A 27,139-nucleotide genomic window follows, 5' to 3' on the forward strand; every position below is an offset into this window, starting at 1 on the left:
TTAGAAGGAGGCTTGGTATGGAACTGGCTGAGCCAGTCCCATGTCATCAGCGTAAAAAAGGTACGTGTTCGATCGTACGCGTTGTTGTTTATGCCACACCCGCTCACGACACTGTCCTCAAGCACTGCCTCCGGGAAAAGCTTTTTGAAGACTGTGAGGGCTGTGTCATAGGTGCACCAGGCCAAAGGCACCAGGACTTGGTGGCCCCTTACAGACTAACACAGATTTTGGAGCATATGCTTCAAAATGTCTCTCGAAAAAATTCTGTCTGAATTGTTATGGGCCTGGAGCTTCAGGCACCTCAGTCCCCTCCTTAATAGGGCCCTGGGCATGTCCAGCGCCCTCTCACCTGCAGCAGCTCCAGCGCCGGCTGCTGACACGTCCCCTCCAGCTGTGTGTTGAGGGCGCCAGCCCGGGAAATCTTCTCCCCCAGCCGGGTGGCATTTTCCTCCCCCCTCGGCCCGATCTCCTGGGCCAGCTCTCCCAGCCGTGCCAGCAGGAGGCGCTCTTGTTCAGCCAGGAACTCCCACGCCACCAGCTGCCTCTCCACGGCCGTCTGCCGCAGGGGTGCGCAGAGGGGCCGGGCTGGCCACGGGGAGAGGGACACAGGACATGGGCTGTTCCGCGCTGCCCGGGGCTTTTCATTCACAACTCAGCCGGGCCTAGCCAGCTAGCAGCCCCGAAAGGAGGCAGCCCCAGCGACTCCTGTGAGGAGCAGCTCACAGGCAGCTCGCCTTTGGGAGGAGCCATATACCTGTTTTCACCTTTCTTGTACGGGGTTTCTCTTGTGCCCTCCAAGGCGGCACTAGAAACAAATAAGGGATCTCTGTCAAGGGAGAAATGGAGAGTGACGTGGCTGGGGAGAGCTCTGGTGTTGTGACCTGCGTGGCATGTGCCGTGTTTGTCTTCCTCCCGAATGAGAGAAAGGATTTTCTCTGGCCCAAGTGTAAGCTGGGAGCCATTTTAGAAGAGAAGGTTAAAGGACTTGAGGCACAAATCCCAACCCTCAGGTCCGTCAGAGAAGGTGAAGGCTTTCTGGATAGAAGGCAACAGATAATACTGCCTTTGGGCAGGCTGCCCAAAACGAGGAGGAGAACTGGAAGCGTGTTACCTCCAGGAGGAGGAGGAGAAAACCAGTTCAAGTCTCTCCAATTGCCGTGGAGTTAAGTAGCTGCTTTCAGCCTCTCTCTGAAATCCCAGAGCAGCAGCTTGGGCCTTGCAGAGCTGAAATCACAGGGTTGTGCCTCAGGGCAATCCCCAGCAGCGTGATTGCTAAGGGAGGGACGATGGCAGTGGATGAGAGCAGGGGGTTGCTGCCGAGGTGTGTGGTTGACACCGGTTCTGCGGTCCGGTGGTCTGATGGTGTGAAGAAGTGGGTCTGTCCCACCAAAGCTCACCTAATACATTATTTTGCTAGTCTTTAAAGTGCATGATGGGGTCAAATTTAGCTACGACAGATGAGGAAAGGGATCTTGGAGTTATAGTGGATAGTTCTCTGAAGACATCCACGCAGTGTGCAGCAGCAGTTAGTAAGGCAAATAGGATGTTAGGAATTATTAAAAAAGGGATCGATAATAAGACAAAATATATCATACTTCCCCTATATAAAACTATGGTACGCCCACATCTTGAGTACTGCGTGCAGCTGTGGTCTCCTCACCTCAGAAAAGATATATTGGCATTAGAAAAGGTTCAGAAAAGGGCGACTAAGATGATTAGGGGCTTGGAAAGGGTCCCATATGGGGAGAGGCTAGAGAGACTGGGACTTTTCAGTTTGGAAAAGAGGCGATTGAGGGGCGATATGATAGAGGTATATAAAATCATGAATGGTGTGGAGAAAGTGAATATAGAAAAATTATTTACCTTTTCCCATAATACAAGAACTAGGGGACACCAAATGAAATTGATGGGTAGTAGGTTCAAAACTAATAAAAGGAAATTTTTCTTCACACAGCGCACAGTCAACCTGTGGAACTCCTTGCCCGAGGAGGCTGTGAAGGCCAGGACTCTATTAGGGTTTAAAAAAGAGCTTGATAAATTTTTGCAGGTTAGGTCCATAAATGGCTATTAGCCAGGGATAAAGTATGGTGCCCCAGCCTTCAGAACAAAGGCAGGAGATGGATGGCAGGAGATAAATCACTTGATCATTGTCTTCTGTTCTCCTTCTCTGGGGCACCTGGCATTGGCCACCGTCGGCAGATGGGGTGCTGGGCTGGATGGACCTTTGGTCTGACCCAGTATGGCCATTCTTATGATCTTATGCTACTTGACTGCTTTTTGTTTTGGTTGTGCAGTCCATACAGGGTTAACAGCTCGATGGCGTCATCACGCTGCAGCGAGGGGACAGGCTTCATGCAGATTATGTGATCGCTTAGGCAGCGAAACAACCACCACAGAGGCAGCTCGCAGGTCTGGTGGAATAACTCGTTTTAAAGCTGAATTATCTGGTGGGAGAGGTTTTGCTTTGACCAGCTACAAAGGAGCTGCAGGATGAAGAAAGTAGGTGTACTTGCCGATCTGTAAAAATCTTGTTGCAAGGCTCACATGTGTTGCATTCGGGTGACTCGTCGTGACGTGGAAAAGTGTCCAGATGGGTGGGCTGCGTAAAATTTTCCCAAAATTGTATCGCTTCTCGGCCTTTTGGCTAAGATCAAGTGTAGTATCTGTTCTTATCAGTTTAATATCTGATACGTCCTCTATCTGAGGACTATATATTAAATGGATTTTTGGAACAGGGAGATGGAATAGGGGCTTGCTCCATCCACTCCACGCATCGACCTGGTATTGCAGTACTTCCAGGAACGGTGCACCTCCCTTCGGGGAGAAATACTCTTGGTAAAAAAATAGAATTCAACTCTGAAAGTCTTGTTTTTCTGAACCAAAAACAGAGTTCTTTGTATGTAAATTTGTTGTAAGAATCATTTATGCTTTTATGTCCAGGTTGGGTTTTTACTTGCCCAAAACTTTGAAATTACCATAGAAATGACTATTATAAAAGCTGCTAAGGGAACACTGAAATACATATTTAGCATCTCTAAAAGCAGTTAAATGCATATTTAGCACCTCATTAGCAAGGCCATGGTTGGGGCACCTTGCAATTGCGGCGCTGGTTCAGGTGGGGGTCTTTTCCAAAAGAACCCCGGCAACTTCGAAATCCCCTTTATTCCTATCAGCAAATTAAAATAAGGGGATTTCCACATCGGGACCAGCTGCGCAGCGCGAGCCGCTGCAATTTCCAAGTGCTGCCCCCCACCCCGCCGCCCCGCATTCTAAAGAGAGTCTCATTAGTAATCTTCAAAATGGCTATTTGCATGGACATTTTGAAGTTTTGGGCTAGTGTAGACAAAGCCACTTTGTTTGATGTGACTCTTGATTTCTCCCCTTCCTACCGCTCTTCTGATGTGCCCACTTTGATTCCGATTTTTCTGATTAGTCAACCTTGATGACTAGTTTTGGTTGTCTGTGCCTTAAATATTGAGTCTTATGCTCTGAAGATGTAGGTCTATTCCAGAAAAGCTCACCCCTTAATAAATTATTTTGTTAGCCTTCAACATGCTCATAGACTGCTCTTTTTTTTTTTTTTTTTCTGCAGAAAAAAGAATCCGTGTGTTTGTGAGAGGCAGGTCTGCTCTAGGTCAGCAGGCCTCCAGGGCTGGTGAAAGCAGAGGGCTGCAACTCCCCTTCATCAGCACTCCCATGAGAAAAATTGTTCCAGTCCCCCTGGTCAGACCTGGTTTGGTTAACCAATAAGAACAGATTGAAAGTTTTTGATTGTGCAGGTTTAAGACAAAGAGGAGACGCAACTGAAGACAGTTGGCAGTTTTTCCATGGGCCGTTATTAAGGGCCTAAAAGCAAGCAAGCTGCACCCCTGTAGTCTAAAACTCTTTCAGTTCTGTGTAATGTTCACCTGTATCTGACATTGAATTCAGTGTGATGGTTTTGAAATTAACTTGCTGTTCAGTCTCAGTACTGATTGTAGCAGTGCTAATGAAAGCTCCTTGTTGTGTGAGTGAGAATGGATGCTGTACGTGTGCGAGACTGTCACCAGACGTTCCAGGAAGCGATCAGGACAGACCCTTCGTGCTGCAGATCATTACAAGGTGAGCAGTGGGCAACTCTAGAGAAGGAGAGAGGCGGTGAGAAACAGTCCTCAGTCAGCAGTAGCAGGCTGGGCCAATAGAAGACGAGCCTGTAGAGAGGGAAAAGGTGAGCAGTGGGCGCATTGCCACCTAGAAAGGCTGGCGCACTCTGGGATGAAGCGGGACTTTGCCCACGAGAGCTTATGCTCCAGAATGTTAGTCTCTGAGGTGCCCCAGGACTTGTTGTTCTTACAGTGCACGGCAGGGCAGTCCCAAGGGTGGATTAACCCTGAGCGAAATGCAAGTCCCCTCTCTCATGTGCTCTGCTCCCGCTTGTCCCCCTCCCCGCCCCCGCTCCCCCCAGCTGTTGATCACCCCTTGGAAACAAGGCTGGGATGTTGGCCCAGCTGGGTTGATGCTTCCTCTGTAAAACCGGGGCTCAGACTCAGCATTGCTGTTAACTTTTCCCAGGCACCTGTGAAATGAATTTGTTCCCTGCACCCCTCATGTGAAATGTGACAAGTCCCCTCCATATTAGTAGTCTGACAAAGCGTGGGGGGGGGGGTGAGGCCAAGGGGTTCGGCGTGTGGGAGGGGGGCTTCAGCTTCAAAAATAGCAAAAAAGAGAGAGTTACCAGATTTCTCTCCTGTGTGAATTCTCTGATGATCAATCACATCCAAGTAGCCACAGGTTACCCACCTGAGTGCAGTCAGCGGGTTATTCTCTTGTGTGAGCTCTCTGACAATTGACAATGTGCGAATGTTCCCGCACAGACAAAACAGCTGGAAAGTTCCTCTGATCGGTTAGATTTTAGCACTGACAAAAGGTTTTCCCACAGTCAGATCAGCTGAAAGGTTTCTCTCCAGTGTGGGTTCTCTGATGACGAATAAGATTGGAGCGCCGAGTACACTAAGGACACAGGGCTACAAAGTGGAGGTACATGCCCTGCTGGTGGGTGCCCTGGGGGCCTGGGACCCCCAGAACAAAATGGTCCTTGAGGCCTGCGGCATCAGCCGCCACTATGCCCGCCTCATGCGACAGCTAATGGTGTCAGATGCCAGCAGGTGGTCCCAGGACGTCTACACAGAGCACATTACAGGCCTCCGCCAATATCAGGAACAAATAACTGCCCAACTACCCAGAACTCATCTAACGGGCCCTACTACACAGAGAGAAGCCATCTCCTTACCCCTTCCCTAGCCTCCCTTTTCTTTTTTTCTTTTCCTCTCTGCCTCCCTTCGCAGTGCGTTCCTCCCTTGTTCCCTTTCCACTCATCGCCCACGACCCAGCCAACACGGAATATGGGGAACGAGGACACGTGACGAGATGACGAACACGATACAGGACTGGGCTAAGTGGAAGCATTGGCTTCCACCCACCTTTTGAACTATTGCTGAAGTTCCACTTCCCTTCCATCTTGGCCAACCATGGAATGAAAAGATGGACCCCAAGTTGGGGAATGTCGCACCCACTACCTCAAGCACTCTTCTGATTCTTGGACCATGCTGCACCTCATGGGTTATGCCCCCGCCCCCCCCCCCCACCGGGTACGCAGTTCGTCCAGACGAGGCTCCTTTACAAAAGGATCCTGCCTACTTCAAAGTCTCTTTACGCCTATGAGCAGAGGGGAATAATAGCTCCCGTACACCCTGAGGAAGAGGGACGCGAAGGGGATGTGCCCTGCCTCACCCGGCTGCTGCTCCAGGAGTAACGGGGCTCCCCAGCCAGCCCCTTCCGGGGCGCTGAGCTAATGGGGCGCTGGCCGCTGTGCGGGGAGCTCGGCTGTGCCGGGGCCGGGCCTCCTGGTGGGGGCGAGGAGCTGGGGCTGCTCCCGGGGGTGGGGGACATGTGGCGCCGCTTAGCCCCGCTGGGGGTGAACGCTGCTCTCGGAAGTCACCTGGGGCGACGTTCCCTGCAAGCAGGGCGCTGTGGGACCCAACTGGCCCGAGCCTGCTGCGGTCAGGGGAAAGGCACCCCAGCCTGGCAGGGACCTGCTGCAGCTGGGGAACCCCCCGGCCCAGGGAAGCCCCCATCAGTCCCAGACCCACTGAGGGCAGGGGAGGGATGCCGATCTCCCAGCCCAGCCCCGCCCCGCCCCATGTGGCGCCTCCCCCTGCCTCAGCCTGGGGACTGTGTTGGGGGGAGAGCTGGGGGGGGGTCCTCTCTGCTGTAGCCTGGGGCCAGCCAGCACCCCAAGCCCTTTAGACCTGGCTCCACCCCAGAGCCCGCATGCCCAAGCAGCACCCTCACCCCCAACCCTCTGCACCAGCCCTGAGCCCCCCTCCCACACGCCGAACCCCTTGGCCTCACCCCCCCCCCCCACGCTTTGTCAGACTACTAATATGGAGGGGACTTGTCACATTTCACATGAGGGGTGCAGGGAACAAATTCATTTCACAGGTGCCTGGGAAAAGTTAACGGCAATGCTGAGTCTGAGCCCCGGTTTTACAGAGGAAGCATCAACCCAGCTGGGCCAACATCCCAGCCTTGTTTCCAAGGGGTGATCAACAGCTGGGGGGAGCGGGGGGCGGGGAGGGGGACAAGCGGGAGCAGAGCGCATGAGAGAGGGGACTTGCATTTCGCTCAGGGTTAATCCACCCTTGGGACTGCCCTGCCGTGCACTGTAAGAACAACAAGTCCTGGGGCACCTCAGAGACTAACATTCTGGAGCATAAGCTCTCGTGGGCAAAGTCCCGCTTCATCCCAGAGTGCGCCAGCCTTTCTAGGTGGCAATGCGCCCACTGCTCACCTTTTCCCTCTCACTCTACAGGCTCGTCTTCTATTGGCCCAGCCTGCTACTGCTGACTGAGGACTGTTTCTCACCGCCTCTCTCCTTCTCTAGAGTTGCCCACTGCTCACCTTGTAATGATCTGCAGCACGAAGGGTCTGTCCTGATCGCTTCCTGGAACGTCTGGTGACAGTCTCGCACACGTACAGCATCCATTCTCACTCACACAACAAGGAGCTTTCATTAGCACTGCTACAATCAGTACTGAGACTGAACAGCAAGTTAATTTCAAAACCATCACACTGAATTCAATGTCAGATACAGGTGAACATTACACAGAACTGAAAGAGTTTTAGACTACAGGGGTGCAGCTTGCTTGCTTTTAGGCCCTTAATAACGGCCCATGGAAAAACTGCCAACTGTCTTCAGTTGCGTCTCCTCTTAGTCTTAAACCTGCACAATCAAAAACTTTCAATCTGTTCTTATTGGTTAACCAAACCAGGTCTGACCAGGGGGACTGGAACAATTTTTCTCATGGGAGTGCTGATGAAGGGGAGTTGCAGCCCTCTGCTTTCACCAGCCCTGGAGGCCTGCTGACCTAGAGCAGACCTGCCTCTCACAAACACACGGATTCTTTTTTCTGCAGAAAAAAAAAAAAAAAAAGAGCAGTCTATGAGCATGTTGAAGGCTAACAAAATAATTTATTAAGGGGTGAGCTTTTCTGGAATAGACCTACATCTTCAGAGCATAAGACTCAATATTTAAGGCACAGACAACCAAAACTAGTCATCAAGGTTGACTAATCAGAAAAATCGGAATCAAAGTGGGCACATCAGAAGAGCGGTAGGAAGGGGAGAAATCAAGAGTCACATCAAACAAAGTGGCTTTGTCTACACTAGCCCAAAACTTCAAAATGTCCATGCAAATAGCCATTTTGAAGATTACTAATGAGACTCTCTTTAGAATGCGGGGCGGCGGGGTGGGGGGCAGCACTTGGAAATTGCAGCGGCTCGCGCTGCGCAGCTGGTCCCGATGTGGAAATCCCCTTATTTTAATTTGCTGATAGGAATAAAGGGGATTTCGAAGTTGCCGGGGTTCTTTTGGAAAAGACCCCCACCTGAACCAGCGCCGCAATTGCAAGGTGCCCCAACCATGGCCTTGCTAATGAGGTGCTAAATATGCATTTAACTGCTTTTAGAGATGCTAAATATGTATTTCAGTGTTCCCTTAGCAGCTTTTATAATAGTCATTTCTATGGTAATTTCAAAGTTTTGGGCAAGTAAAAACCCAACCTGGACATAAAAGCATAAATGATTCTTACAACAAATTTACATACAAAGAACTCTGTTTTTGGTTCAGAAAAACAAGACTTTCAGAGTTGAATTCTATTTTTTTACCAAGAGTATTCCTCCCCGAAGGGAGGTGCACCGTTCCTGGAAGTACTGCAATACCAGGTCGATGCGTAGAGTGGATGGAGCAAGCCCCTATTCCATCTCCCTGTTCCAAAAATCCATTTAATATATAGTCCTCAGATAGAGGACGTATCAGATATTAAACTGATAAGAACAGATACTACACTTGATCTTAGCCAAAAGGCCGAGAAGCGATACAATTTTGGGAAAATTTTACGCAGCCCACCCATCTGGACACTTTTCCACGTCACGACGAGTCACCCGAATGCAACACATGTGAGCCTTGCAACAAGATTTTTACAGATCGGCAAGTACACCTACTTTCTTCATCCTGCAGCTCCTTTGTAGCTGGTCAAAGCAAAACCTCTCCCACCAGATAATTCAGCTTTAAAACGAGTTATTCCACCAGACCTGCGAGCTGCCTCTGTGGTGGCTGTTTCGCTGCCTAAGCGATCACATAATCTGCATGAAGCCTGTCCCCTCGCTGCAGCGTGATGACGCCATCGAGCTGTTAACCCTGTATGGACTGCACAACCAAAACAAAAAGCAGTCAAGTAGCATAAGATCATAAGAATGGCCATACTGGGTCAGACCAAAGGTCCATCCAGCCCAGCACCCCATCTGCCGACGGTGGCCAATGCCAGGTGCCCCAGAGAAGGAGAACAGAAGACAATGATCAAGTGATTTATCTCCTGCCATCCATCTCCTGCCTTTGTTCTGAAGGCTGGGGCACCATACTTTATCCCTGGCTAATAGCCATTTATGGACCTAACCTGCAAAAATTTATCAAGCTCTTTTTTAAACCCTAATAGAGTCCTGGCCTTCACAGCCTCCTCGGGCAAGGAGTTCCACAGGTTGACTGTGCGCTGTGTGAAGAAAAATTTCCTTTTATTAGTTTTGAACCTACTACCCATCAATTTCATTTGGTGTCCCCTAGTTCTTGTATTATGGGAAAAGGTAAATAATTTTTCTATATTCACTTTCTCCACACCATTCATGATTTTATATACCTCTATCATATCGCCCCTCAATCGCCTCTTTTCCAAACTGAAAAGTCCCAGTCTCTCTAGCCTCTCCCCATATGGGACCCTTTCCAAGCCCCTAATCATCTTAGTCGCCCTTTTCTGAACCTTTTCTAATGCCAATATATCTTTTCTGAGGTGAGGAGACCACAGCTGCACGCAGTACTCAAGATGTGGGCGTACCATAGTTTTATATAGGGGAAGTATGATATATTTTGTCTTATTATCGATCCCTTTTTTAATAATTCCTAACATCCTATTTGCCTTACTAACTGCTGCTGCACACTGCGTGGATGTCTTCAGAGAACTATCCACTATAACTCCAAGATCCCTTTCCTCATCTGTCGTAGCTAAATTTGACCCCATCATGCACTTTAAAGACTAGCAAAATAATGTATTAGGTGAGCTTTGGTGGGACAGACCCACTTCTTCACACCATCAGACCACCGGACCGCAGAACCGGTGTCAACCACACACCTCGGCAGCAACCCCCTGCTCTCATCCACTGCCATCGTCCCTCCCTTAGCAATCACGCTGCTGGGGATTGCCCTGAGGCACAACCCTGTGATTTCAGCTCTGCAAGGCCCAAGCTGCTGCTCTGGGATTTCAGAGAGAGGCTGAAAGCAGCTACTTAACTCCACGGCAATTGGAGAGACTTGAACTGGTTTTCTCCTCCTCCTCCTGGAGGTAACACGCTTCCAGTTCTCCTCCTTGTTTTGGGCAGCCTGCCCAAAGGCAGTATTATCTGTTGCCTTCTATCCAGAAAGCCTTCACCTTCTCTGACGGACCTGAGGGTTGGGATTTGTGCCTCAAGTCCTTTAACCTTCTCTTCTAAAATGGCTCCCAGCTTACACTTGGGCCAGAGAAAATCCTTTCTCTCATTCGGGAGGAAGACAAACACGGCACATGCCACGCAGGTCACAACACCAGAGCTCTCCCCAGCCACGTCACTCTCCATTTCTCCCTTGACAGAGATCCCTTATTTGTTTCTAGTGCCGCCTTGGAGGGCACAAGAGAAACCCCGTACAAGAAAGGTGAAAACAGGTATATGGCTCCTCCCAAAGGCGAGCTGCCTGTGAGCTGCTCCTCACAGGAGTCGCTGGGGCTGCCTCCTTTCGGGGCTGCTAGCTGGCTAGGCCCGGCTGAGTTGTGAATGAAAAGCCCCGGGCAGCGCGGAACAGCCCATGTCCTGTGTCCCTCTCCCCGTGGCCAGCCCGGCCCCTCTGCGCACCCCTGCGGCAGACGGCCGTGGAGAGGCAGCTGGTGGCGTGGGAGTTCCTGGCTGAACAAGAGCGCCTCCTGCTGGCACGGCTGGGAGAGCTGGCCCAGGAGATCGGGCCGAGGGGGGAGGAAAATGCCACCCGGCTGGGGGAGAAGATTTCCCGGGCTGGCGCCCTCAACACACAGCTGGAGGGGACGTGTCAGCAGCCGGCGCTGGAGCTGCTGCAGGTGAGAGGGCGCTGGACATGCCCAGGGCCCTATTAAGGAGGGGACTGAGGTGCCTGAAGCTCCAGGCCCATAACAATTCAGACAGAATTTTTTCGAGAGACATTTTGAAGCATATGCTCCAAAATCTGTGTTAGTCTGTAAGGGGCCACCAAGTCCTGGTGCCTTTGGCCTGGTGCACCTATGACACAGCCCTCACAGTCTTCAAAAAGCTTTTCCCGGAGGCAGTGCTTGAGGACAGTGTCGTGAGCGGGTGTGGCATAAACAACAACGCGTACGATCGAACACGTACCTTTTTTACGCTGATGACATGGGACTGGCTCAGCCAGTTCCATACCAAGCCTCCTTCTAAATTCCTCGTAGCCATCGTCCTTCGCATCATCTTCAGTGGTTTGTATCGGTGTTGAGCCAAAACCAAGGTGGATCCATTTCATCTTCGTTCTGACACAACGTCGTCCTGGGGTTTAGGGTCCTCAAGGAAGGCCTTGTCGAGCTCTGGAGAGATTCCCAGAAAGAAAATAATGTACGATCCTGTGGTCTTTTTAGGTTTTTACAAAATCCCATTACACGACCCCCCAACCTCGCTCATTCGTTTCTTACCTCTTTGGCTTCTTTTCCGTTCTCTTCGTCTGACTCCTTCAACCTGCGGCCGCCTTCCTCCGTAGGGGTGGACAGAGGCCGTCTACCTTGTCGGGCTGCCTCGAGAGCGGTTGGGTTTCGGGGTCGGGTTCCGGTGTATCCGTCAACAAGGGTTGGGCCAAAGGGCTCCCCTCGGCTACCGCCTCCCCCTCGCAGCTGTCGCGGATGCAGCGCTTTCTCCACGTGCGGCGGAGACCCGTCGGCACATGAACAACGTCCGAACTCTGGCAGGGGTGGTGAAAGTGTCCCTCTTCCCGCTCAGCGTTTGCACATTTCTGAAACACGCGCTCTTGGAAGAAGATGGCCTCTTTCTGGGGGTAGCGCTGTGCTCCGATTGGTGGAGGGGCGAGTCCTTCGAGGGGTCGCATGACACCCTTTCCTTCCAGTCTCACTTGACCCAGATGTACTCCTACCCCCGAAGGGCACGTCTTCCGGTGACAGGGGGCGGGCCTAAAGGAGTTGGGGAGGAACTTCTGGTGACAGGAAGGAGGGGCAAAAGGGTTAAGGGGGTGGGACTTCTGGTGAAAGGGATGGGCGGAGCTAAAAGGGCTGGGCTGGGGCTTCTGGTGAAAGGGGCGTGGCTAAAAGGAAAAGGGGCGTGGCTAAAGTTTGATTGCTGGTAGATCCCTTATACTACTAGGACCCATCACCAGGCCTGATAGTTTTGGGGTTTTTTCAATCTATCCTGCCCCAGACCCTTGAAGGCCCTTCTGAAGGGTTAATCCCAGAGCCCTGGGGTTACCAGGCCAACGCTCTAACCACTGACCTCTCCCTCCTCACCATTGTTCCCCTCCAGCGGCAGAATAAAATGGGTATGTGCACCAAAGCCTGTGTGGCTGTGCGCCTGCAATAGAAACAGGCTGCCAGCGCTGGGTGCTCTGCAAACCAGCTGAGTGGCCCTGAATCTTTCCTGGGCAGCCGCCCAAGCGCTCCGGGGTGGTCACAGAACTGGAAGAGACCTGGAGAGATCCTGGAGCGATTGTAATCCAGGCCCTCTATGGCAGCGCTCTCTGAAACGCTCCCACTTCCACGGGCAGGGCCAGGTGAGCAGGGAGGACTGCAGAGTCTCAGCGCAGGGGTGAGACGATGGGGCCGGGCAGAGAGGTTCACATTCATTAGGAACTGGGGACACTTTTGGAGAAGCGGGAGGCTGTACGGGGGGGATGGGCCCCACCTACCCCAAAACGGAACCAGGCTGCTGGCACTTAACACTGAGATGTCGCAGAGCAGTTTTTAAGCGAAGGGCTGGGGGGAGCCGATGGGCGCAGAGGAGCGTGTGGATTGGACACAGGCATCTCTTACAGGAGGGTCGATAAATAGGGATTCTCTGTGTTCTACTCAGGAGGAGAGGGCTGAAGATGATAAAACGGGTAAAATCAGATGAGAATCAATCGACTGGAAAAGGATCTAATCCATCTGGAAAAGGCAGACAGATCAGAATCACACAATCACAGAATCCGAGGGCTGGAGGGGACCTCAGGAGGTCGTCCAGTCCAGCCCCCTGCCTAAAGCAGGATCAACCCCCCCAGAGCGTCCCCTTTGGGTAGTTGAAGGCTGCTATCAAATCGCTCCCCAGTCTTCTCTTCAGGAAACTAAATAAACCCAAATCCCTCAGCTTCTCCTCATAGGTCATGTGCTCCAGCCCCGTAATCCCCCTCCTTCCCCAGAGGGCAAAGAAGCAGGTCTGGGTGTTCAAAGGGACATCAGTGGCCCAGTCCCACTGGGTGGATCTCCAGTGGGAGCACAGAGCTCCATGGCCACAAATCCAGTTGGGTCGTGTCCCTTCCCTTGCAAGGGGCGGCCGGGGCGTGAGGGGCCCGCCAGGGCTGGAGAGCAGGCAGGGGCAGGTGGGAGACAGCGCTGCTTCCCCAGCTCAGCTCAAGCTACTCACCACTCCCTCCCTGTGCCTCAGTTTACCCTGAGGGGTTCCGTAGAGGCAAACCCGGCCCATGTGGTGCCTGTGCTGGGGAACGCAGCTCTTGTCGTCTGTCACAGGCCTCGGGGAGCTGAGGCAGGCGACATTTTGACACACGTTGGCCGCTCAAGGGGAAGTCTCCCCCTCACTTGCTCTGAGGCAGCTTGTCGGAGCTGTGGGGCAGCCCAATGGGCTGCAGTAACCCCCATGCTCCTTGGTGTATCTCGAGTACGCTCACGATAGTGGCATGAAGCCCCTCTCGGTGAATTATCCGGACTGCCCCGTTCCCTGGGTTGCTGGGAACGTGTCCTCACTCACCAAGGGAAACCGAGGCGCAGAGTGACAGGGAAGTGAGGGAGAGCAGGCCAGAGCTCAAACCACTCGACCCCACTGCCCTCCCAGAGCTGAGAAGAGAACCCAGGAGTCCTGGTGCCCAGCCCTGCCCCTGCTTCAACTGCGAGATCTCTCTGTGCACTGACCCCCCCCGCAGCGCTTTGTCACGTGCGCGCCGAGCGGGCAGCGGCCGCCACAGCCCCGGCAGGGTCAGTCCGCGCAGCAGCTCCCGCGGCGCTCACTGCGCATGCGCGGTACGGGGGGCGGGGCACAGCCCGAGCTGCGCGGGGGTGTTTCGTACAGCCCCGCCCGGCGGTGAGTGTCGGGGTCCCGGGCCGGGGGAGGGGGAGCCCCGCGGAGAGCCGGGGGGGGGGGGACGCTCACCCCGTGGGGGGGACACGGAGCCGGGGTAATGGGGGGGCGCTCGGTCCCCCCGGGGCTCAGCTCCGGCCCAGCGGGGGGAGGGGGGTGTGGTCCGGCCGCGGGCGCCCTCTGCGGGGGGGGGGCGGTTCTGTCCCGTCTCCTGGGCGCGAAACGCTCCTGCCTGGGGGTGTCACGTGCTCCAGCGGTTCCTCAGCAGCGGCGGGGGGAAGCGGCGCTTCTCCTCCCCGGGGGCCCGAGCTGGGACGCGCCGGCCGCGGGCACTTGCCGGGGGGGGCGGGGCGCGGGGAGAGACGGTCCCGCGGGGCGGGGGGTTCGCACACACCGGCGTCTCTCGCGGCTCTGTGAGCCGGTGCCCCGGTGCCAGCTAAAGGTCTGGGGGGGCAAAGGGGGGGGCGATGCCGCCCCAGCAGCTGCGCTGAGCAGCCAGGGCAGGCGGGGTTCTTTGGTTTGCGCTTAGTTCGGGCACAGCAGGAAGAGGAAAATTACACTTATTAGAGGCCTTAACAGTTACTTTGTATTTATACACAGATGGAAACAATATAACTCAGACAAGTGATCGAAGTACCACAATTGTGAATTTTTGTTTATAACTTTTCTAACAGTTAATAGGAAACCGCTGGCAGCGATTTTACAACAGAAGCGGCTGCCGCGTGTGAAAGGGGGCTTTAAACTGACCGCTCACTTTATGAATGAAACCAAGATGGCCGCCGAGTGAGTGACAGGAGAATGATTTTACTCGTGGTTACTAATATTCGCAGAAGGTCGTTGCTGAGCGCAGGTCGCCAGTTCAGGTAAGGCGAGGACCCCCTGGGGTTTGATAGGCCAGATAAATTTTCTACAGTTCTACGTAAAAGATAGCGGAGGATCGCAGTGTTGTAATAGATCAAAGGGGTAAACGCGTTTTAAAGATAAGGTCAGGGCTTCCCGCGGTCTGAGTGACAGGCTTATGGTGTTAGGAGTTTATAGCCCAAAAACAGCGCGTACCCGCGGTTTTTAAAGGGGAAACAACACAATTTAACTTAAGAAAAGTTTTAGACAAATTCGCGAGCTTAAACTAATACAAGTCATGTGTACCCAAGAAAGGCAAGTTGCAGGTGTGATTTTCACCCCTGCCTCTTAGACCTGGTGGAACCAGAGTCTTTCCCTCAATTCCTATAGGAAAGAAGTGCAATACAGGTGTAATTCTTACCCCTGCCTCCTAGATCCAGTGTGACCCAAATTCTCTCAATCCCTCGGGACGAAGTAGATACGAACCAGGCATCCCCAGTCTCGGGAGTTGGTTCCAGACCTGGCCAGCAGCTGTAGGTGATTGAAACTCAAAGGGGGGGGGTGGTTTGCGAAGCCCCTTTATATCCCTTGTGGCACGTAGGCTTCTTCCTGGTCTCAAGTGGCCAATTGGAAGGAGAGTGTTTGAACCCCAGGTTTCCCAGGGAAGATGCAAGGCTCAATTTGCACCTGTGAATTGTGGACAATTGGGCACCTTTGGAGGTGGTGGGAGGGGTTCCCCAATCTTCCTGGGGAAGTGATCAAGGCTGGGGAAGTGATCAAGGTGTGTCAATTACTGAGATCAGCCAGAAGGGCGGCCATTAGCTAGCCCATCCACTGTCTGGTTTTTGTGTATAGCAGAGAGGCTGGGCGAGACAGCACACCTGTGTTCCCAGGACATCAACGGCCGCCTGCCTCCCCTGTTTATTTCTCTCTCTGTCTCTCCCAGTGGGGCGGGGGGGGGGGGGGGGGGGAAGAGGAAGAAAAGGCCAAATAGGGGGTTCATGTCTGGCTACACCTCCCAGAGCTGAGAAGAGAACCCAGGAGTCCTGGTGCCCAGCCCTGCCCCTGCTTCAACTAATAGATCTCCCTCTGCTCCTACAATAATCTACCCATGAGATGTCACCCTCCTTTGGGAGATGGAAATAGACACCCCACCCCTCCCAACCCCGCTGCACTGCCCCTCGCCCCCCGCATCCTAAAGCCAGCCTCTGAACCAGGCACCCATTTCACAGCCCCACACACTGAGCCCTGCACGGCACTTCCTGCGCAGCCCAGCCCCCTGGTCACTCACTCATGGGCACAGGACACGTGGCAGTGCCGGAGCGCTCCCCGCAGGCAGTGGCTGGGTCCCAGCCCAGCCCGGCCCTGGTGCAGCGCAGGGCGGCGGTGGCAGCGGGACGGGCAGCGCCATTGTGGCCGCGTCCCCCGGCCCTGGTGCTGTGCGGTGCGTCCCCGGGGAGGCGGCGCTGGGCGCCCCGGGGCTGCACCGGGAACACGTGACGTGCACGTGGCGGGTGTGTAGCAGGTGTGACAGTGTCACACGGACGGGCGGGGCGGGGAGGGGCAGGACACCGCACACACCCGCTGCAGGGCCGGGCCGGGCGCGGGTGACAACAGCCCTGTCCCGCCCTCTGAGCGCGCGGGGGGGCAGGGCTCACCCCCAGAGGACTGTCCCCCCCGTGGGGCTCTCGGGCGGGGCTCAGCTCAGGCCGCAGTGGGTGGGGGAGGGGGAACAGACCCAGCCCCAGGGGAGGCGCGCGGGGGGCACTTCTGGGTACCCCGCCCTGCCGGGCGCGTCCGGAGTGCTGGGTTCGCGAGCGGGGCTCCACGTGCGGGTGCAGCTGCCCCCGGCCGGGCCGAATGGGGAGGAGGGGTGTGGTACGGCCGCACGCGGCCTCTCCGGGGGTGGGGGCGGTTCTGTGCTGTCTCCTGGGCGCTAAACGCTCCTGCCCGGGGGGGCGCTGCGGGGGGGGCGGGGAGCGGCGCCATCGCCCCGGCCCAGGTGACAGCGACCTCCCCGCGCCCGGCTGCTGCCTCCCCCCGAGTCCCACCCCCCTCCGCCGCCTCTGGGGCCTCTGCGAGCTTCGCGGTCCCCCCAGCTCCGGCCCTGGGGGGAGAATCCGGCCCTGGCTGGGTGTGTGGGACCGTAGCTCCCAGCTCCGACTGTCCCTCAAATCAGCCTCTCTAGCCTCAGTCTCTGTGACCTTGGAGGACTCCCATGTCCCCAGCCCCTGGCTCAGCTCTGTGACCCTGGAAGCCCCTTCCCCTCCCTCCCTGCAGCCCCAGGGGCAGGAGGGGGAGAGAGATGAGTTCCTGGGGCTGCAGGAGGGGCCCTGAGAGGCAGATGTGGGGCTGGGCAGGGGCAGAACTAACAGAGAGGCTGCTGCGGGGACCCCCCTTTAAAGTCTCCTTTAACCCCCCCCCCGCATTCATGTACCTGACCAGGCAGGTCTTTGCCACCAAAGCTCCTGCTCCAAATTGTCTATTAGTCTCTGAGGTGCCCAGGACGGTGCCTGTTGTCTTCTAGTCACCAGCACAACCAGGTCCCACAAGGGGCCGGGCGGGAATCGCACACACGGAAATCCCGGCAACGCCGCGGCCGGACAAGCCCCACACAAGCTCCCAGCTGGGAAAGGAAATGACTAGAAATCACAGGAGTCCCGGAGCTCCCACCCCCCAAACCTGTCCTGAGCCCGGCCCCGCCCACAGCCTGTGTCCCCGCCCTGAGCTCTCACTGCCCCGCCCCCTAACCTGTCCCGAGCCCAGCCCCGCCCACAGCCTGTGTCCCCACCCAGAGCTCTCACAGCCCCGCCCCCAAACCTGTCCCGAGCCCGGGCTCGCGGCGCCAGCAAAAGGGTCCCTCCGGGGATTGAGCAGCGGCTGAGAAGAAGGCGGACTCTTGTGTGTAATGGCCAATAGCAAGACAGATTACGGTTTTTTGGCCAATGAGGAAACGGGATTGGCTCGCTCTAGCCAATGGCCGTGAGGATTGCCTGGATTGACCTTCTTGTCACAGAGAGCGGGAACAGAACGGGCGACCAATGGCAGGGAGGACTGAGAAGAACTGGTCAAATTCGGAAGGGGATTGGTTATCCTACTGACCAATGGCGATGGAGGACACAAGAGGACAGCCAATGGCGGAGCGGAGTGGGGCGGGGCAATCCGAAGGCGCGCGGGACTGGTCTGCAGCCTACGACGCTGGTTGAGGTGAGGCGCTGCCGCAGTCCTGGGGGTGTCGGTTGGGCCCCAGGGCCGAGCCCGCGCGGGGTGAGGGAGGGGCTGGGCGGGGCGGGGCCATTCACCGCCGGAGGCGCTGCTGAGGGACTCGCCGGGCGGGGGGTGCGTGGGGGGGGGGCTGTGGTGAGGAGAGAAAAACGCCCCTCCCCCCTCCCAGTGCGGTGCGCCCCGCCCTCCCCCATGGCGGCGGAGCCCGAGGCCGGTCTGGTTCCCGCCTCTCCCGGGGGGCGGGGCCGGGGGGTTTGTTCCCGCACCCGCGCGCGGCCCCCCCGAGAACGTTCCTGGCGGCGCTGGAGCGGCGCTGCCCCTCCCCTCCGGCCGGTCCCACCCGCAGCGACCCCCCCCCGCTATTGCAGCTCTGACCCGAACCAGCCCAGCCCCAGCGGGAGCAGCCGCCGCTCAGCCCCGCCCCGCCCCACGTGCCCCGGGGGCAGCAGCGACACCAGGTCCGGTCCCAACTTTCGCCCGGGAGCCGGGGGGTTTCTCCCCCGTCCATCGTCCCCCCTCTGCTCTGTCTGCTGATAACGTCACTTCCCTTCCCCCGGCGCCGCCCTCATCGCGGCCCTGGCCCCGCCCCCGCGCTCAGCCCGGCCGGCGCAGCCCCTGCGGGAGGCGAGCGGTGGGGGCGGGGTCCGGGGGAGCCGCGCTGGGACTCGCCGGCCGCGTGTGCGGCTCCGGCAGCGGAGGAGTTAACCGGAGTCCAGCGGGAACGTCCTGCGGCCGCTCCGCCGGGTCACGCGCTGCCGCCGCCCCGAGCCCCCCCCCCCCCCCCCCCGCAGGGAGCCGCCGCCAGGTGATGGGGGGCCCGGCTGGGCCGGGCCGGGAAGTGACTCCGCCCCCCCCGCCCCCCCGTTTGTCTCTCGGACTCTCCGTGCGGCCCCCCCCCCTCCTCCGCCGCGCCAGCGCCTCCCCCTGTTCCCTGGCCGGGCGCTCAGTTCTCCTGTCGCCCAGGGAGGGGGGCGGAGGCGGCCGGGGGGGGCTGTGACTCGGGGCCGGTTTTCGCTTCTGGCTCCACTCGCACCTCCATGCGGAGTCTCTGAGCGCTGCCCGCGGGCTCTGCACCCCACAGGGACCAGTGAGTGCTGGGGGGTTCTGTGCTCGGTTCTCCCCCAGCTCCCTTGTTTTCGCCCCAGGGTCTCTGCACCCCCCTGGTTTCCTTCTCCGTTGTCCCTCTCAGTAATTTGGGGTCCTGAGTCCATTGCACCCCCCCCCCCGCAGGGGAATCCACGTGATGCTTCCGTGGGACCCACTCCAGTGCGCAGCAGTGCTGGACCTTAGGCCGTGTTCAGAGAGAAATGAGGATGGATTTGGGATCTGACTTGTGCGAGGTGGTTCTGTGAAACTTGAGCATTTCCCCAAAGTCCGTGTGCAGCACGTCTGCCCCAGGGAGCGAGTGTGGGGAGCCCGGGGCGCAGAGCGGCTTCCAGCCCCGTCTGAAATGTCTCCATTGCCCTTCTCTCTTGCCAGGCACAGAGCACCCACGTCTGCTTCCAGAGCAGCCCCGGCCCTGCGGCGACAGAGTGAGGACATGGCGGTGGCAGCAGAGCCGGTGACCTTGGAGGAGGTGGCTGTGTGTTTCTCCCAGGAGGAATGGGGGCTGCTGGCCCTGGCGCAGAGAGCCCTCTACAGGGAGGTGATGCAGGAGAATCACCAGACCGTGCGCTGGCTGGGTGAGGAGTCCTGTCCCCAGGGGTGTCAGAGGCTGTGTGGGCTCCGCAGCGGCTGGGTTGTCTTTGGTTCAGGGTCCCTCTCTGCCCCTTTCCCTAGTGCCAGGAGTGTCAGTCCCAGGAATCACGGGCTCCCCTGTGAGAGACTGTCCCCTCCACGACCCCTCCCAGGGGAAGCAGGTTCAGGGACAGGGCAGTGGTGCTGCTCTTCCCACCACCCAGGTCTCCATGTGCTTCCCCACCATCTGCCTTGGCTGCAGGTGTGAGTGGAGGGGGGCAGGGGAAGAAACAGCAGGTACCAGAGCTGTGGGTCTGGGTCTGGCTGCTCTTCATGCCTGCAGGGTACCCCTGGGGCCAGCGTGCTGCCCCCCTTCTAGCTCTTACCGTTTAGGGGCAGTTCTTGAACAATCAAACACAGACTCCCAGACAGATGCACCAGCTCTCCCACGTACTGTAGTTTGCTTTCTCAGTAGTCACTGGTGGGTACCAGACACAGAGCAAACTGGTTATGAGTAACGTGTGCCCCAGTTTGGATGCAATGTTGCTCCCCGTAGGTCTCATAACACACCTTATCCAGCGTCCTTGGCCTGCATTGATATTGGGGGGTTTTGAAGATGATTGTGAGGTGCCCAGCTAGGTCATGTGACACTTGGTGGGGCCAAACCTGGGCAGTGAGTTGTAAAACTGTGAAGGCAAAAGTGCAGCTAGAGTCTCAGCAGGAGGTTGTGGGGGAGGCGGAGACGGGGGCTGTAACTAACCCCCTCTAGCCGCACTTCTGCCATTCTCCTTCCCGCACCGAGGGAAACGCGCCAGGTGCGGCTGGAAAGTGAGTCAGCAACAAGCCCGTGATGCAGGAGGAAAGTGGTAAACTACGCAGAGAAGCTGCTGCTGGCAGAGTAGAACTGAGGCAGTCGAGGGGGAGCCCAACTGCAACAACAGCCACATCCCCCAGAGAGCAGCACAGCCACACACCGCCATGGCTGGCTGCAGGAGCAGCAGCTCTTGTGGGTCGCTGGCAGGGCCCACCCAGTCACAGGCAGGCAGGGGTCGCAGAGCAGGAGCCTGGGCAGTGTCTGAAGCAGCCAGCCCAGGACTCACCTCACTGCTCAGACAACTTCCTCTGCCTCCTGCTGGTTCAAGTAGCGCATCAGAGCCAAAGAGCTGGAGGAACCAGGCCCCAGCCAGGAGCTTTGTGGACAGAGCCTTTGGGAAGCCAGAGCTCTGCCAGAGCCTTTCTCCACAAGTTACAGTGACCTGCCATGTGGCAGCTGCAGTCTGAGCCCTGCCTGGGGGCCTCGGTTTTGGCCCTGCCAGCCCTCACAGAGCTCACGTTTTAAGTCAAGCAAAAATATGGAAGTCCTGTGGCACCTGAAAAACTAACAGATTTTCTGGAGCATCAGCTTTTGTGGGCAAAGGCCGAATTCGTCAGGTGCCTGGTGCAGAATTTCCAGAGGCCAGTAGAAATATACAGGCACAACAAAAGGAGGGAGTCCCAGTCAAGAAGAAGGCTGGAGTTTATGAGAGCAATTCAGTCATGGAGGATGTGGCCCACTTCCAGCAGCTGATGGGGCGGTGTGAACAGCCAGAGCAGAGAAACTGCTTTTGCACTTGGCCAGCCATTGCTGGTCTGTGTTCAATCCTAAATGGATGGTGTCACATTTGCAAATGAACTGCAGCTCTGCAGTTGCTCTTTGAGGTCTGCTTTCGACATTTTCACGTTGCAGGATGGCTACTTTTAAATCTGCTCCTGAGCATCCCGGGAGGTTTTGTATGTCACTGTTCCTGGTATCTGATTTGCATCCATTTATTCTTTGACATGGAGACTGTCCAGTTTAGATGTGCAGGTGAATAAGCTCCGCTGGTTAAAATAAAATTAGAATATAAGTGGAGATACACATCTCCTATAACTGCAGGGAACCTCGAGAGATCATCTAGTCCAGTCCCCTGCCCTCTTGCCAGGACCAAGCATCATCCCTGGCATCTATTTGCCCCAATCCCTAAATGGTCTCGTCAAGGATTGAACTCTCAACCCTGGGTTAAGCAGGTGTGGTAGTGTCATTGGTGGGTAGAGATGGCATGGAGGTTTGTGGAAGGGTGTGGTTTGTGAGTTACAGTGTTGTGGTCTATAGTTGCTGGTGAGGATTTGTTTCAGGTTGGTGGGCTGGCTGTAGGCGAGGACACGCCTGCCTCCCAAGGTCTGTGAGAGCGAAGGATCGTTGTCCAGGATGGGTTGTAGGTCCCTGATGGTGCACTGGAGAGGCTTTAGTTGGGGGCTGTAGCTGATGGCCAGTGGTGTTCTGTTGTTTTCTTTGCTGGGCCTGTATTGTAGCAGGTGGCTTCTGGGTACACATCTGGCTCTGTCAGTCTGTTTCTTCACTTCCTTAGGTGGGTATTGTAGTTTCAGGAGAGCCTGGTAAAGGTCTTGAAGGTGTTTGTCTCTGTCTGAGGGATTGAAGCAGACGTGGTTGTGCCTTGAGTGCTTGGCTCTAAGTGGCTCTCTGGAGTGTGTGGGTGCCTGGGTTTGGGGGTTCTGGGCCTGGGTTTGTCTGTCTGTTTGGAGTGCTGAGCTGTCTGTGTGTTTGTTTGAAAGGCCACGTGCTCAGGCTGGCCATGTGCTCAGGCTCTGTGCCGAGTGGCTGAGCGATAGTCGGAGGGAGGGGCTCTCTCAGGTAGGCCAGAGCTCTAAAGCCCTGCTGGCAAGTGACCAGGGAGCATGCGAACAGGAGGGAGTTTTGAGAGGGGAGTTTAGCGGGGGAGCTTAGAGGGAGCTAGTTGCTACTTTAGGTGTAAGAGGCAGCATCATCCCCAACTGCTGGCTGGAGCTGAGGGACCTGCTGCAGCATGAGGAGCGGGGGGCGAGATTGAGGGATGTCAGTGGTGGGCAGGTGGTTTGGGGGCGTCTGGTACGGGTGTGAGGATGGCAGCACCCATGGAGGCTGCTTGCTTTCCAGGTCAGCCATAAAAATGTTGGATACTGTGGGGCCAGGCGGGTGCCCATTGCAGTGCCACTGATTTGAACATATAAATTGTCCTCAAATCTGAAGTACTTGTGGGTGAGGAGAAAGTCACAAAGCTCCACCACCACTTGTGCTGTGGCATCATCAGGGAGACTGTTCCTAACAGCTTGAAGTCCATCTTCACGTGGGTATTTTGTGTAAGGGACCTCTACATCCATGGTGACCAGGATGGTGGTTTCAGGAAGATCACCAGTGCACAGCAGTTTCCTGAGGAAGTCAGTGGTGTTTCAAAGATAGCTCGGAGTGCTGGTAACATAAGGTCTGAGTCGAGAGTCCCCACAGCTGGACAAGGCTGCAATGAGAGTGCCAATGCCTGAGCTGATGGTGCCTCCAGAATGTCCAGATTTATGGATCTTGGGGGTCTAGAGGTGTGTCTGTGCAGATCTGTTCCTGCGCTTTTGTCAGGAGTGTCTTGAGCAGACGGTGCAGTTTCTGTGCGTGCTGCTCAGGGGGATCAGAGTACAGTAGCCTGTAGAAGGTGGTATTGGAGAGCTGCCTGGGAGTCTCCTTTTCATGGTCTGACCTATTCATGATGACAACAGCAGCTCCTTTGTCAGCCTGTTGGATGACAACGCCAGAGCTGTTTCTGAGGCTGTGGGTGACATTGCATTCCACACGGCTGAGGTCGTGGGACAAGCAATGTCGCTTTGCCACAATTTCTACCTGTGCACAGAAGCGCAAGCGCTCTAGGTATAGATCCAGTCTGTCGTTTTGACTGTCAGGAAGGATTCCACACAGAATTCTTCTTCTTGTCCTGTAAGTGTGACGGTGCCTGTAGGGCTGTTCAGAGTCTTGTAGAAAGTGCTCCTGGAAAGTATTCCTGGCAAAATTGGGGTGGGATTCCAGATCCCCACAGAACTGTGTCATGTTTGTGGGGGTGGTGGGGCACAAAGAGAGTCCCCGAGATAGCACAGACTCCTCTGCCAGGCTGAGTGTGGAGTTGGATAGATTGACAATGTTGCCGGATGAGTTACGGGTACCACTACTGTGGCCCCAAGCAGCAAGTCGGAGGTTAGAGAGTTTACAGTCCTGTAGAGAAGAGCAGTGTGTGTTGTAATTCTCCTGTCTCCTTTCAGTAAAGTCCAGCCACCTGGGCGTTTGTGTGGGAGGCTGTTTTTTTGGAGAGGCTCCAGACTTGAGAGCTCCTTGTGATGTTTCACTATTTGCTGCACAGGATGCTGAACAGGTGGTTCCTCAGGTCTGTGGGAGTGTGTGACCAATCTCTCGACACAGTCCCTGCAGTGTGTCGGTTGCAGTGAGTTTTTCCACCTTCAGCCCATTGGGTGGGACGTCCATCCATTTGCACTTGGCAAGGAAGATGGTGTCTGTATCTGTGCAAGTTTTCTCATGGGTTTGATGGATTCCCGCTCCACGTGGCTAAATTCGGGGCCTGCCTGGTGCCAGGCCTTGGGCGTAGCTGTGTTAGTTTTATCCACAAAAACAACACCAAATCGAGCGTCTTGTTTGAGCTGAGTGGTCCTGTCCTGCCCTGGGATGCGGGGGTTGGAACAGGTCAAGAGGGAGGCTGAGTTGTACCCTAGAGAGTGCAGCAGAGCACTCGGCTCCCCCAGGAATGAGCTGGGCCATTCCCGAGGCAGGGGTGAGGCACCTGTACCCCAGGTGAGTGTGTCATGGGATCTTGTACCATCCAGAGCCCGGCCTGTGCCAGGTGGGGTAGGAGCCTCTCTGGGTGGGCGGCTCAGATCCTGGGGCTGGAAGAAGTAATGGCCTGGACCTTGCTGAACAAGATCAGCACTTGGTTAATTGCTCCCCAAGCAGAATTTCCAGTTCCCAAAGCTGATGTGATCTCCTGGGTGGAGCGAGGGGAGGAGCTGGGGGGTCCCAGATCTCCAGGGGTCTGAGAAAGGGGGGAGATCATCAGCGCCCCCCACACAGGTGAGCAGTGAGCTAAAGAGACTCCGAAACCGATTTCCATGTCCTCCTAGATGTCACTTGGGCCTTTTCATCCAGACTGACTGAGCCTTCAGCCTGTCATCAGCTCCAGCCAGAGGGTGGGGGCAGGGCTGGGGTCCCTCCTGTGGGGAAGGGTTGTGAGGAAGGAGGAGCAGCTCAGTTCATGTTATTTCAATCTTTCCATCAGCTGTTGGCTACATTTCCCCTTCAGAGTTTTCCTTTCAGCTGTTTGGTTCTCTCTGTGTCCCAGCAGGTGAGGTGATGCTGCTCAAGAACCTGGAGGAGAATCTTCAGCTGGAAGAACCAGAGCAAGTGGCCTCCTGTGGGATGTTCCTGGGAAGCTCTGAAGGTCGTGTTTCACAGAGTCCTGAGCACAGAGAGACCTGTGAGAGTCAGTGTAGCCCAGAAAGGCAGCAGGGAAACCATGCAGGGGAGGGGCAGGATAACTCCAGCCATGGGAGCAGAGGCGTGAAAAACACTCAAGAGAGCGAACAACAGAAAACCTGTGGGAAAAGCTTCAGTCTTAACAGTCGTTGTAGCATCGACACAGGAGAGAAGCCCAATATCTGCCCTGACTGTGGGAGAAGTTTCCAGCTGCGCTCAGGTCTTATTGATCACCAGAGAACCCACACAGGAGAGAAACCCTTCCACTGCTCTGAGTGTGGGAAACGCTTGTCATGCTCCTCAAGTCTTAAAAGTCACTACAGAATCCACACAGGAGAGACACCTTATAACTGCTCTGACTGTGGGAAAAGGTTCAGACAGAGGTCATGCCTTGTTACACACGGGAGAACCCACACAGGAGAGAAACCCTATCACTGCACTGCCTGCGGGAAAAGCTTCAGCAGGAGTGCAAACCTGGTCACCCATCAGAGTATCCACAGAGAGGAGAAACCCTTCAACTGCTTTGAGTGCGGGAGATGGTTCAGTGACGTTTCCGGCCTTGATAAACATCTGAGAATCCACACCCGGGGAAAACCCTTTCCCTGCTCTGACTGCGGGAAAAGCTTCAGTCAACGCTCATGTCTGGTTAATCATCAGAAAACCCACACCGGGGACAAACCCTTCCGCTGCTCTGACTGTGGCAAAAGCTTCTTGCGGCCTTCAAAACTTAAAAGTCATTGCAGAATCCACACAGGAGAGACACCCTATAACTGCCCTGACTGTGGGAAAAAGTTCAGACATAGGTCAAACATTGTTAAGCATAGGAGAATCCACACAGGAGAGAAACCCTTCAACTGCTCTGACTGTGGGAAAAGCTTCTCATTCTCCTCAAGTCTTAAAAGTCATTGCAGAATCCACACGGGAGAGAGACCTTATAGCTGCCCTGACTGCGGGAGAAGTTTCCAGCTGCGCTCAGGTCTTATTGATCATCAGAGAACCCACACTGGAGAGAAACCCTTCCACTGCTCTGACTGTGGGAAACGCTTCTCATGCTCCTCAACTCTTAGAAGTCACTACAGAATCCACACAGGAGAGACACCTTATAGCTGCCCTGACTGTGGGAAAAGGTTCAGACAGACGTCAAGCCTTGTTACTCATAGGAGAAGCCACACAGGAGAGAGACCCTTCCACTGCTCTGAGTGTGGGAAAAGCTTTTGTCATCTCTCAAGTCTTATTTATCATCAGAGAACCCACACTGGAGAGAAACCCTTTGACTGCACTTACTGCCAGAAAAGCTTCAGTCGGAGTTCCCTCCTTGTTGTACATCAGAGAACCCACACAGGAGAGAAACCCTTCACCTGCTCCAAGTGTGGGAAAAGCTTTTCTCGGCGCTCCAATCTTATTCGTCATCAGAGAACCCACACTGGAGAGAAACCTTTCAGCTGATCTGACTGTGGGAAAACCTTTTGTCAGCGCTAAAATCTAACCGATCAGAGGAACTTTCCAGCTGTTTTGTCTGTGCGGGAACATTCGCACATTGTCAATCGTCAGAGAGTTCACACAAGAGAATAACCCACTGACTGCACTCAGGTGGGTAACCTGTGGCTACTTGGATGTGATTGATCATCAGAGAATTCACACAGGAGAGAAATCTGGTAACTCTCTCTTTTTTGCTATTTTTGAAGCTGGGCCACAGGGAAAAAAAGTCAGTGAGAACCCCATGAACTTACACGCTACTTCTCAAGGGTGTGGTGTTACGGAGCCAGTTAAGTAACTAAAATAAAGTCGACTTGTTCCCTACATTAACCCCTGCTCCTTCATCAAAGAACTAGACACACTGGAGTTTGTTCAGGACCTGAACTTGATTAATTTTTGGTGTCTTTTTTTTAATTAAATAAATTGAAAATGCTTCACTTGAGTTGTTGCTCCAGGGTGTGTCTGGAGAGGAGGGGTCAGTGCATGGGGACACTGGGGAGAGACCATTGTCGTAGCCCACTGTCACCGCAGCAGCTTTGGGCCCAGGTGAGAAGCACCTCTGCTTGGCTGCTGCAGCTCCAGCAGGTACACCCAGGGGAGCGGCGTGTGTCCCTCGCCTGGGGCAGGGCCAGGGTCATCGGTCCTCTGCACTGCCCAGCCGGAGAGGAATGCAGCAAATCTGCACTTTCTCCTCGCTCCCTGATGGAGGGGAACAGC

General features: G+C 55.4%; 1 protein-coding gene, 1 long non-coding RNA gene and 2 other non-coding genes across 4 annotated transcripts in view; 2 read left to right on the forward strand and 2 right to left on the reverse strand.

Annotated features, from left to right (window-relative positions):
• LOC142024751 (uncharacterized) overlaps positions 1 to 26,849 on the forward strand; it is a 52,472-nt gene extending 25,623 nt beyond the window's left edge. The window contains exons 7-10 of the mRNA XM_075016938.1: positions 1,755 to 1,772; positions 6,138 to 6,173; positions 19,461 to 19,634; positions 24,813 to 26,849. Coding sequence (XP_074873039.1) covers positions 1,755 to 1,772; positions 6,138 to 6,173; positions 19,461 to 19,634; positions 24,813 to 26,392 — 1,808 coding nt within the window. The 3' untranslated portion in view covers positions 26,393 to 26,849. The remainder of the gene's footprint in view (positions 1 to 1,754; positions 1,773 to 6,137; positions 6,174 to 19,460; positions 19,635 to 24,812) is intronic.
• On the forward strand, positions 2,625 to 2,815 carry LOC142025352 (U2 spliceosomal RNA). The gene has a single exon (XR_012648628.1). It is a non-coding gene; the product is annotated as a U2 spliceosomal RNA (small nuclear RNA).
• LOC142025376 (U2 spliceosomal RNA) lies at positions 8,226 to 8,416 on the reverse strand. The gene has a single exon (XR_012648648.1). It is a non-coding gene; the product is annotated as a U2 spliceosomal RNA (small nuclear RNA).
• Positions 11,337 to 13,269, reverse strand: LOC142025002 (uncharacterized). Its single transcript, XR_012648566.1, has 3 exons — positions 13,219 to 13,269; positions 12,506 to 12,679; positions 11,337 to 11,800 (listed from the first exon to the last, which is right to left on the reverse strand). It is a non-coding gene; the product is annotated as an uncharacterized LOC142025002 (long non-coding RNA).
• Positions 26,850 to 27,139: the final 290 nt, after the last annotated feature.

This window comes from Carettochelys insculpta, chromosome 22 (assembly GCF_033958435.1).
Source record: "Carettochelys insculpta isolate YL-2023 chromosome 22, ASM3395843v1, whole genome shotgun sequence".
NCBI classification, from domain to species: Eukaryota; Metazoa; Chordata; order Testudines; family Carettochelyidae; genus Carettochelys; species Carettochelys insculpta.